This window comes from Pongo pygmaeus, chromosome 15 (genome assembly GCF_028885625.2).
Source record: "Pongo pygmaeus isolate AG05252 chromosome 15, NHGRI_mPonPyg2-v2.0_pri, whole genome shotgun sequence".
In the NCBI taxonomy this organism is placed as follows: domain Eukaryota; kingdom Metazoa; phylum Chordata; class Mammalia; order Primates; family Hominidae; genus Pongo; species Pongo pygmaeus.
Window position 1 is genome coordinate 20781019 of NC_072388.2, and position 11473 is coordinate 20792491.

Here is an 11473-nt window from a genome sequence, read left to right on the forward strand (position 1 = left end):
TTGGTAGCCAGGGAGAGGCCATTATCCTGAGGGTCCACACCTGTTGCACTAAAGTGTTAATTGAATGCAGATGCCAGGAAGAAGCAACTTTTTGGGCATGCACATTAAGAGACAAAATGGCAGAGTATGACCTTCCAGGGGCACTCCACCGGAAAAGGGAAGAAAGCCTCAGTTGGGCATGGGTACAACTTCCTAAACACAATGTGTGTGCTCACTTCCCAAGGGTAAGGGGGGCACTGCACGTGCAGGCAGCACACCCTAAGGGAAGAATCATGGGAAAGGGGCCAGCCTATAGAGTCCTAGGATCAAGGTTAAACACTGCACTTTACCTCGGTGCCCACTTGGGTCTCTTCCAAGCATACTTTCCTTTCTTTGCTGTTCTAAAGCCTTTTTAAATAAACTTCCACCCCTGCTCTGAAACTTCCCATGGTCTCTTTTTCCATCTTATACCCCTCAGTCAAATTCTTTCTTCTGAGGAGACAAGAATTGAGGTTGCTGCAGACCCGTATGGATTCGCCTCTGGTAGCTCGGATGCCTTCCACTGCTAACATATTTGGTGCTGTGAGACTCGAATATTTGCCACCCCTAACAAAGACAGACAAACAAACACATCAACCCCACAAAGCATGAAAAGGTCTATAAGAAGGAAATATTTGCTGTGGGCCGAGAATGGAACTGCTAGGCTAAGGTTCACCAGTAGAAACTTGGATGTATGTTGCTGGTTTTAAATCCAAACTTAGAAGCTTTTGGTCAGTGGTTTGAAAGACTTCTGACAGAGTCTATGAGTTCCCAAACATTTTAAGTGAAACATTTCTGGTAGAAAGAGCATGGGTTCTGAGGCCATCTCAGAGTCTTACACAGGGAATCACAGAGGTCTAGCTTCTTCCTCTCCACTAATCTGATCCTGGAGACTCAGAAATCTCCATAGAAGACTGAGCCTCATAGCCTAACTGCTTTGCCAGATGTACAGCAACAGTGGGCTTCCTCTAGAGGCACAAGGTGTCCTCACAAGCCCTACTAGCCAAAGAGTCTAAATCTTGGGGCCTTGGGTCCACTCAAAGAAGCAGAGTCTTTGGCACATGCAAGACATCCTCAGTTTCTGCAGCTCCCATTCCTGGCCTGCAAATCCCCAACAACGCTCCATTTACCTGAGCTCACCTTTCATCATCTGTTCTCATGGGATCTGGTTTTCCACTTTGGGAGGATTGTCCTTCTGCTTAGACTTAAAAATGTTATATGAAATTTCAAGGTTGTAAGAACTGAGAGACTGAATATAAAAGTGGACAACAGCCAGATCATATATAACAACAGAACTCTGACTCAGAAACTCCGAAGGGACCCTCAAGGGAAGCCAAACCACAACCAAACCTCTGAAGCACTTGGCCCAGAATGGCCAAGACTTGTTCGTGACTGCCCACTTTCCTGTTTTCTGAAGCCTGCCTCCCCTTCCACACTTCTTTCAAACTCAAGACCAATCACAGAAAGCCAAATATGCTTCCCAAACCAATCCCCTAAGATGTCCTGCTTCTAGTTTATCAGGGAACCTGCCCCATTAGTCACGTAGGTTCTTTTCTATTTTCCCTAAGTGTCAGCTGGTTTGAGAAATAAGGGGACAGAGTACAAAAGAGAGAAATTTTAAAGCTGGGCATCCGGGGGAGACATCACATGTCGGTAGGTTCCGCGATGTCCCACAAGCCGCAAAAACCAGCAAGTTTTTATTAGGGACTTTCAAAAGGGGAGGAAGTGTATGAATAGGTGTGGGTCACAGAGGTCACATACTTCACAAGGTAAGAGAATATCACAAGGCAAAGGGAGGCAGGGCAAGATCACAAGACCAGGGCGAAATTAAAATTGCTAATGAAGTTTCGGGCACCATTGTCATTGATAACATCTTATCAGGAGACAGAGTTTTGAGAGCAACTGATCTGACCAACATTTATTAGGCGGGAATTTCCTCTTCCTAATAAGCCTGGGAGTGCTATGGGAGACTGGGGTCTATTTCACCCCTACAGTCTACAGACCATAAAAGACGGGCATGCCCGGGGGGCCATCTATAGGCGTACACCCCCATGTGCGTACTCTCTTTCCCAGGGATGTTCCTTGCTGAGAAAAAGAATTCAGTGATATTTCTCCCATTTGCTTTTGAAAGAAGAGAAATATGGCTCTGTTCCCCTGGCTCACTGGCAGTCAGAGTTTAAGGTTATCTCTCTTATTCCCTGAACAATTGCTGTTATCCTGTTCTTTTTTCAAGGTGCCCAGATTTCATATTTGTTCAAACACACATGCTCTACAATTTGTGCAGTTAACGCAATTATCACATGGTCCTGAGGCGACATACATCTTCCTCAGCTGACAGGATTAACAATTAAAGACAGGCATAGGAAATCACAAGGGTATTGATTGCGGAAGTGATAAGTGTCCATGAAATCTTCACAATCTACATTCTTCTGCCATGGCTTCAGCCGGTCCCTCCGTTTGGGGTCCCTGACTTCCCACAACACTAGTTATCTCACCTCCAGCTTCCCCATGCCAAAATCCTCCAGTCAGGGGATACTCGGGCCTTTCCCTTTTTTTCTACTATGAAGCTTTCCACTCCCCTGCCTGCCTTTGACTCTCTGCCAAATGCAAGTGATGGTGGCTGACTCCCCTGATATAGCTAGCTCTGAATAAGTGGCATCTGTGCTCATTTGAGTGGTCTTCATTTATGTCCACAGAACTCTGCAGCAGTTCCTTAGGTATGCATGTGTCCTTCTGACCAGTTCCACACAGAGCATAGGGGTTAATTTAGCAAAGTGGATGCTGCAGCACTGGCAGCCAAGCAAGACAAGAAATTAAACCTCAGAGATTCTGATGACATTGAAAAGCTGGTTTGCACTGAGCTGAACCATAGGCCCAGAGTGGGGCCGGGTAATCATCCCAGACAGTGTTTGGGCACCAAGAATTCAGACTAGGAGTGCAGTTAAATACAGATTCTTGGCTGGGTGCAGTGGCTCATGCCTGTAATCCCAGCACTTTGGGAGGCCAATGTGGGCAGATCACGAGGTCAGGAGATCGAGACCATCCTGGCTAACACAGTGAAACCCCATCTCTACTAAAAATACAAAAATTAGCCAGGCATGGTGGCACGTGCCTGTGGTCCCAGCTACTCAGGAGGCTGAGGCAGGAGAATCACTTGAACCCAGGAGGCGGAGGTTGCAGTGAGCTGAGATTGCACCACTGCACTCCATCCTGGGCAACAGAGTGAGACTCCGTCTCAAAACAAAAACAAAACAGATTCTTTCCAAGTGTATGGAGCCAGAAAAGGGGAGAAGCTATGCCTTGTGGAGAGATAATGAACTTTGTAGTCAAGCTGCTTTTTGGTCACAAGAATCTAAGACCTTCTCAAGATAGCTCAATAAAAAGGGATTTGATTTACGGGTACAGGTAAAACACATCAAATCCAGGAATAGGAATCAAAACTCTACCAGCTCCAGGCCTAGGAAGTCATGAGAGAAGAGGGCTCTTTGTGTTGTGCCTTTGTGTTGTGAGTGGGCTGTCATCTGTCTCTTCTCTGTTTTTCTCTATACATCAACTGCATTCTCTCTGAGGGGCAGACTGGTTTCCTCTAATTATTCATCAGCTTGCACCTGGCACCCAAAGTGGCCACTCCAGCCACCAAGCCTATTTCTGCTTCCAGGGGAAGCATCGCCCTTATGTGGAATAATCTCTGTGTTTTTTGCTTCAATTTCTCAAAAAAGTGGTATCTGTTTGCACAGCTCCTCTGGTCCAGCCAAGCCACACAGGTCATAGGTCACTGGCCAGTCTCTTAGGTGTGCAAGTGTCCCTGCAGGTGATGGGTTATGCCTTCAGTCAGATTATCCATCCATGGATCAATCATTAGTGGCTAGGGGAAGAGGGCCACGTCCTACATGAGGACATGAGCATATTGGATATTATGAACATGTTCTATTACAGAAAGCAATATTATTAAATAACACAGATGACATACACCCATCACAATCATTGCAAATGCCCACTCCGAAAAAAAAAATGGATTACAGGATGTGATAGTGGATTAGAGAATAATGAAGGTTGTTTCTAGAAAGATCCTGCAGAGGATGGAAAGAAAGAGGGTCCATGCAGAGAAGTTCAGGAAGGACTTCGTGTCAAGCTGATAGAACAGTTGTGTTCGGGATCCATAAAGAAATGGGGCCAAACATGTTACGACTTTAGGAGGAAATAGGCTGCATGGCCCTTCAATTCTTACAATATTCAGTGTGGATGGGGCTTAGAGATCATCAAGTCCAGCCCTGTTGCACTTCAGCTGAGAGTACTGAGAGTCAGAATGGCTGGTGACACAACTGTGGTCACAGATTAAAGTTAAAACCAAGGCCAGAGTTCAAGTCTCTGTCTCCACAGTCAGTCTTTCCACTATAGACTATTCAGAATTCCTTAGCTAGCTCACTCTTTCACTAAGGCAGCTCCTCTCTTTCTAACACTGGAGCTTTACAGAATAGATACATGGTGGAGAAGAGCAAGCCCTTCCTTGGTGGTCTTTGTTGGAGGATAATCTGCTTCTCAGTACTGCCCTCATCCTCTTTTCTAAAACTCCTCGAACCCTGACCCACACATCCCTGAGGACTCCCTGCACTGTGTCATTCCTCAGAGTATATATAAAGGGGTTGAGGAATGGAGTCACCACACTGCTCAGAACCAAAGGGATCTTGTTGATCTCCAGATATTCTTTCTGGGAGGGAGTCACATAGATAAACACAGTGATGCCGCTAGAAATGATGACTATGGTCAGGTGGGAAGCACAGGTATTAAAGGCCTTCTTCCTTCCACTTGCAGAAGGAATGCACACTATGGTCAAGATGATGTACATATAGGAATAGGCCACGAGGACTATGCAGCAGAGGATGACCATGGAAGAAAGCATAAAATCCATCAGCTCGATGGCAGTCGTGTCTGCACAGGCCAGGGCCAGCAAGGGTCCACTGTCACAGAAGAAGTGGTTAATGATATTGGAGCCACAGAAGGGCAGCTGGGAGATGAGGATGGTTGGAAAGAGCACAGACAGGAAGGCTCCCACCCAAGAGAACACAACGGTCCCAATGCAGAGAGGAGGTCTCATGATGGTGGTGTACCGCAGGGGGCAGCAGATGGCAGCATAGCGGTCATAGGACATGACCGTCAGCAGGAGGAACTCAACTGTGCCCAGGAAAAAGTAGAAATAGCACTGGGTGACACATCTGGCAAAGGAGATGGTTTTATCCCTAGATCCTAAGTTGGCCAACACTTTTGGAGAGATGACTGAGGTGAAGAGGATGTCCAGGATAGAGAGGTTGCACAAGAATAAGTACATGGGGGTGTGGAGGCGGGAGCAGGACAGCACGGTGGAGATGATGAGCAGGTTCCCCCGAAGAGTCAGCAGGAACGTGGGCAGCAGGAGCACCAGGAGCAGCAGCTCCGCCTCCCTGCTCAGGGAAAACCCCAGCAGAAAAAACTCAGTCACCGCTGCAGTCCAGTTACCCATGGGCCTGGTGGGCCTGGCTCAATTCTTCTAACAGAACAAAGGGAGATAACACTTAAGAGAGTGTTCAGTGGATGAAACCCCATGGCTGCTCACTAGAAAAATATGAACATAGAACATGATGACTGCCAGCTAGACATGTAATCCAAGTTTAGCTTGGCTTTCAATTATTTGCCTATCAAAATGGACAAGGTTTTTGAAAATAATAATGTACACTGTTAGCAAGGGTGTCTTGAGACCTACGCTGTCATATAGTTCATATGAACTTTCTAAAAGATAATTTAGCGATGTGTATCAAAAACCTTAAAATTAAGAAAATTCTTAGATTCAGAAATTGTACTTCTATCCTGAGGAAGTAGTCATGGATATGTTAAAAAGATTTTTCCACAAGAATATTCACCACAGAACTTTTTACAATAATGAAAATTTGGCAACAAATTTAAGATCCAGAAATGGGGGATGAAATAAACAAATTATGGTACCTTTAAGAAATAACACATTATGTAGCCATTAAAAATGTATATTTTACAGTAACATATAAATGACAAAACATTCAAAATGTATTATTAAGTTCTAAAGCATTATTTTAAGCATTATTTAAGTATTTATTATTATTAGGTTTTAAAAGTGTTTTTAAAGCAAGTTATAAACTTGTAATGACATTGTGATGCCATTTTGGGGGAGAGATGTAAATTAGCAAAGGTCCTAGAGTAGCCAAGAAGACACTGCTGAAGAAGAAAGTCAGGGAAGGGGCTTGCGTCGGCAGATATCGAGACTTATAAAATTGGAATGATTAAGGCAAGATGGCACTGGCACAAATATACGTAAAAATAACCAACGGAACAAAATACAGAGCCAAGAAACAGACCTACACAGATGTGGAGCGGTGATATGTGTCAGAAGTGAAAGAAGCTGGTACAGCTGCTTGTCCATAGGGGAAAAAGTAAAATTGATTCCCAATCTCATATCAGACACTAACATCCACTCCGATGGACAAAAAACTTTTGTGTAAAAATCAAAACTTTTAGAAGAAAAGATAGAAGAATGTTGTTTTTGGCCTCAGAGTAGAAAAGAACCTATTAAATAAGACCCAAAAAAGTGCTAAACAGAAAAGAAAATATTAATAAATTAAGCTACATTAAAATGAAGAATTTCTATTTATTAAAAGATCCTTCAAATAAAGTTAAAGGCAAATCACAAACAGGAAGAACATATTTATGCCACAGATAATGGACAAACTTTAGTACCCATGTAATTAACATTTTGATTCATACAAAGCAGTAATAAATAGATAAGCAATCCAATAGAAAGATGGGCCAAACATGCTACCTGAACTCCATTAAAGAGGAAAAATAAACGCACAAAAAGATGCCTGATCTCATTAGTAATTAAGGAAATATAAATTAAGACACTAGCAAGATACCATTTTATATCCACTATATTGTCAAGAAGCAAAAATATGACAATAACAAGTGTTGACGAGGATGTGGAGACTTAAAAAATTTACATTGCTAGTGGAGGTGTAAATTTATAGAATTGCTTTGGAAAATAATTTGTCATGACCTTGTAAAGATGAACATTCACATACTCTGTGACCCAATAATTCTACTCCTAGGTAGAGAAACTTGCACATATGCCCCAGGAGACAAACAAGAATATGTATAGGGAAGGGGGAGGGGGGAGGGAGGGAAAAGAGAGAAGGAGGGAGGGAAAAGAGAGAGGGAGGGAGGGAGGGAAGGAAGGGAGGAAGGAAGGAAAGGGGAAGGGAGGGGAGGAGAGGGGAGGAAAGGAGAGGAGAGGAGAGGGGGTGAGAGGAAAGGAGGAAGGAAGGGGAAAAAAGAGAAGGAGGGAACAATGTCCAAAGACAGGAGAATAAATCATGATGTGCTCACAGAGTTGAATATTATACAATAAAGAAATGAATAAACTGCAGCTCAACCAACAGTGAGAATGAATTTTCTTTTTTTTTTTGAGACAAGGTCTTACTCTATCACCCAGGCTGGAGTGCAGTAGTGGTAGCATACAGCCCACTTCAGACTCAACCTCCCTGGATCAAGTGATCCTCCCATCTCAGCCTCCCAAGAATCTGGGATCACAGGTGCATGCCACCATGCCCAGCTATTAGGTTGGTGCAAAAGTAATTGCGGTTTTGCCATTACTTTTCATAGCTATGGGATCTCGCTATGTTGCCCAGGCTGGTCTCAAACTCCTGGGCTCATGCGATTCTCCTGCCTCTACTTCCCAAAGTGTTGGGATCATAGGCATGAGCCACCACACCCGGCCTCTTCTTGATATTTTCAGTATTTTATTTTACAATGAACAAATATTCCTTTTATATAAAAGAAGTTAGGCTGGGCATGGTGGCTAACGCGTGTAATCCCAGCACTATGGAAGGCCGAGGTGGGAGGATGACTTAACGTCAGGAGTATGAGACTAGCCTGGGCAACATGGTGAAACTCTGCCTCCGTGAAAAATACAAAAATTAGACAGGCATGGTGCCATGCAGCTGTTATCCCAGCTACTTGTGAAGCGAAGGTGGGAGAATCACCTGAGCCCAGGAGCTTCAGTGAGCCGTGATCACACAGCACTGCAATTCAGCCTAGGTGACAGAGTGAGACTCTGAAGAAAGAAAGAGAGAGAGAGAGACAGACAGAGAGAGAGAAAGAAAGAAAGAAAGAGAGAGAGAGAGACAGACAGAGAGAGAGAAAGAAAGAAAGAAAGAAAGAAAGAAAGAAAGAAAGAAAAGAAAGAAAGAAAGGAAGGAAGGAAGAGAGAGAGGAAAGAAAGAAAGAAAGAGAGAGGAAGGAAGGAAGAAAGAAAGAAGGAAGAAAGGAAGGAAATAAAAGAAAGAAAGAAAGAGAAAGAAAGAAAGAAAGGAAGGAGGGAGGGAGGAAAGAAAGGAGGGAGGGAAGAAAGAAAGAAAGAAGAAAAGAAAGAAGGAAGGAAGGAAGAAAGAAGGAAAGAAAATTATCCTAAAAGGATATATATATAAAAAATATATATAATGTTATATATATAATTATATACATAATATATAATTATATATAATTATATATACATAATATATATAATTATATATAATTATATATACATAATATATATAATTATATATAATTATATATACATAATATATATATTATATATAATTATATATACATAATATATATTATATATAATTATATATACATAATATATATTATATATAATTATATATACATAATATATATAATTATATATACATAATATATATTATATATAATTATATATACAATATATATTATATATAATTATATATACATAATATATATAATTATATATACATAATATATATAATTATATATATAATTATACATATATATCCATATATATCCATTTGGATTGAAAATGTATATTAGCAAATGCATATTGAGTGCCAACTATGTTGTGGGGCCTGCGATTGATGAAAGGTTGCAGAGATGGTAAAAAATTGCATGCCCTTGCACAGCTTTCAGTCTAAAAGAGATGTGAAGAAACCTGATTTCAGGGAAATCACAGAAACAGAGGAAAAATTAAGGGACGGCAAAGTTTTTTCATGGATATTTGTCCTGGGCCATTAGTCTGGAAAGCAAACCAACTACCAGGAAAACTGATAGATTCCAGGGACAAGGTCAAATAGGGCTTCGATAGCTAGGAGGGACTCTGGATAGCAGAGGCCATGTAATTACCAGTGACTAAGAAGAATACTGATTGGATTAGGAAAAACAAGAATAATCTAGTAAAGGAAGAGGACTGCAGAAATCCTGAGGACTGAGTTGACTTCTGCCCATCTAAGCTGAGTCAGAGTATCAGCCACTCCTGCACATAACCTGTCCTCACGACCTGCCCTATCTTCCTGTAGCCTTGGCACATGGACAGTCTCTCCAGACAACTCACCACATTTGCATTGCCAAGGATCTTTTCTTTTTTAACAGCTTTATTGATATATAACTCAAGTACCATACATTCCACCCATTTAAAGTATACAATTCAATAGCTTTTAGTGTATTCACGTTTTGTGTCCATCACCACAATCAACTTAAGAATATATATATATTTTTTGAGATGGAGTCTCGCTCTGTCACCCAGGCTGGAGTGCAGTGGCATGATCTCAGTTCACTGCAACCTTCACCTCCAGGGTTCAAGCTATTCTCCTGCCTCAGCCTCCTGAGTAAGCTGGGATTACAGGCGTGTGCCACCATGCCCAGCTAATTTTTGTATTTGTAGTAGAGACGAGGTTTCACCGTGTTGGTCAGGCTGGTCTCGAACTCCTGACCTCGTGATCTGCCCGCCTTGACCTCCCAAAGTGCTGGGATTACAGGCGCGAGCCACCATGCCCGGCAGATTTAAGGATATTTTAATGATCCCTCCTCCATTCCCTGGAAGCTGTTTTTCTGCTTTCTGACTACGGATTTGCCTATTCTGGACATTTCATATAAATGAATCATACCATATGTGGTCCTTTGTGTCTAGCTTCTTTCACTAACTGTAATATTTTCTTTATTTTTATTTTTAAATTTTTTTTAGAGACAGGGTCCTGCTCTGTCACCCAGGCTGGAGTGCAGTGGTGCAATCATAACTCATTACATCCTCGACCTCCCAGGCTCAAGCGATCCTCCCACCTCAGACTCCCAAGTAGCTGGGACTACAGGCACGCACCACCATGCCCGGCCAATTTTCTTATTTTTTGTAGTGATAGGGGTTTTGCCATGTTGCCCAGGCTGGTCTCGAACTCCTGGGCTCAAGCTCTCTTCCTGTCTTAACAACCCAAAGTGCTGAGATTACAGGTGTAGGCCACTTACTATAATATTTTTTAAGGTTCATCTATGTTGTAGCATGGATCATTGCCAAGGATCTTAAAGAACCAATGTAGCAGGAGGAAAGGCCACAGCCCCAAGAAGAAGCCCTTGACCCCTGGCATGGCAGAAACACACACACACACACACACACACACACACACACAGAAAGAGAGCAATTACTAAATGTAGATATATGCAGAGTCTGTAAAATCTAGAATAGTATGGAGGACGAATTTGGACTTGGTCACCAAATCTGGAAATGGTAAGACGAGGGATCAAGACTTAATTCATTTAACTCTCAAAATACATCTTTGCATAAGGTGCCACTGCACCCACTGGAAAATCATTTCCTCACATCAGAAATATCAAGAAGCTTAATGAAGGCAAAGATACACACCTGAGATTATAACAGGAACTGCCGCTCCCAGCCAGCCCCCAAATGCCAAATGGTTGGTCTGCACTCACCTCGGCTGGGGTTGCCTTGTGCCACTTCCACGGCTCAGTCTGTTCACCTGAGATTTGCTGCCACCTGGGATCTTCCATGGTAATTATCTTGACCAAAAAGCCACAGTGCATTCCACATGAGAGCAGCAGTGTTTGACAGGTGAAATGAGCCCTTCCCAACTCATGTGGATTGTTGCCCTAGCTGTGATCTCTTGCCTGATGAGCATGCACTCGTGTTGTAGACAGCTGGAAGGTACCTGTTGGATGTTTTACACTGCTGAGGAAGTTGCAAGGTATGACATCCATTCCAGCATAGAGAGGTCTACAAATCCTCTGGCCCTAATCCTGAGTGTGTGAGGAAGTTACCTTCGGTTAAGCATTGACCAGCTGCACCTCCCACACTGTCTACACAATCTGATCCAGTTGGGGAGAGAAAAGGGGCACTCTCCACTAAGCTCCTGGACGGTGCTTTGTTCCCCTCTCCTGCTACAATCCTTCCTGCACCCTCTCCAGTCTTCTGCTCAGCCCAGTCTTCTGGCTGCTTCTTTATTCCAGAGAAAATGGGAAAAGAAACACTGTTACCTGATGGACAACAACCATCAACCTGCTTCTTCCTCTGTCCCCTCAACCCAACATGCACTACCACCACCACCATCCCCATCATATTTTTTTCAGAGACTGGCAGGCCAAGCGTCCCAAGGAC

The 11473-nt window shown here is 42.9% G+C and overlaps 1 protein-coding gene across 1 annotated transcript; it reads right to left on the bottom strand.

Moving 5' to 3' along the window:
- Positions 1–3105: 3105 nt before the first annotated feature.
- Positions 3106–11047, bottom strand: LOC129012785 (olfactory receptor 6J1). The gene is made up of 2 exons (XM_054448810.2): positions 10792–11047; positions 3106–5542 (listed from the first exon to the last, which is right to left on the bottom strand). The coding sequence occupies exon 2, from the start codon at positions 5513–5515 to the stop codon at positions 4472–4474; it is 1044 nt and encodes a 347-aa protein (XP_054304785.2). The 5' UTR covers positions 5516–5542; positions 10792–11047; the 3' UTR covers positions 3106–4471.
- Between the last annotated feature and the right edge of the window lie 426 nt (positions 11048–11473).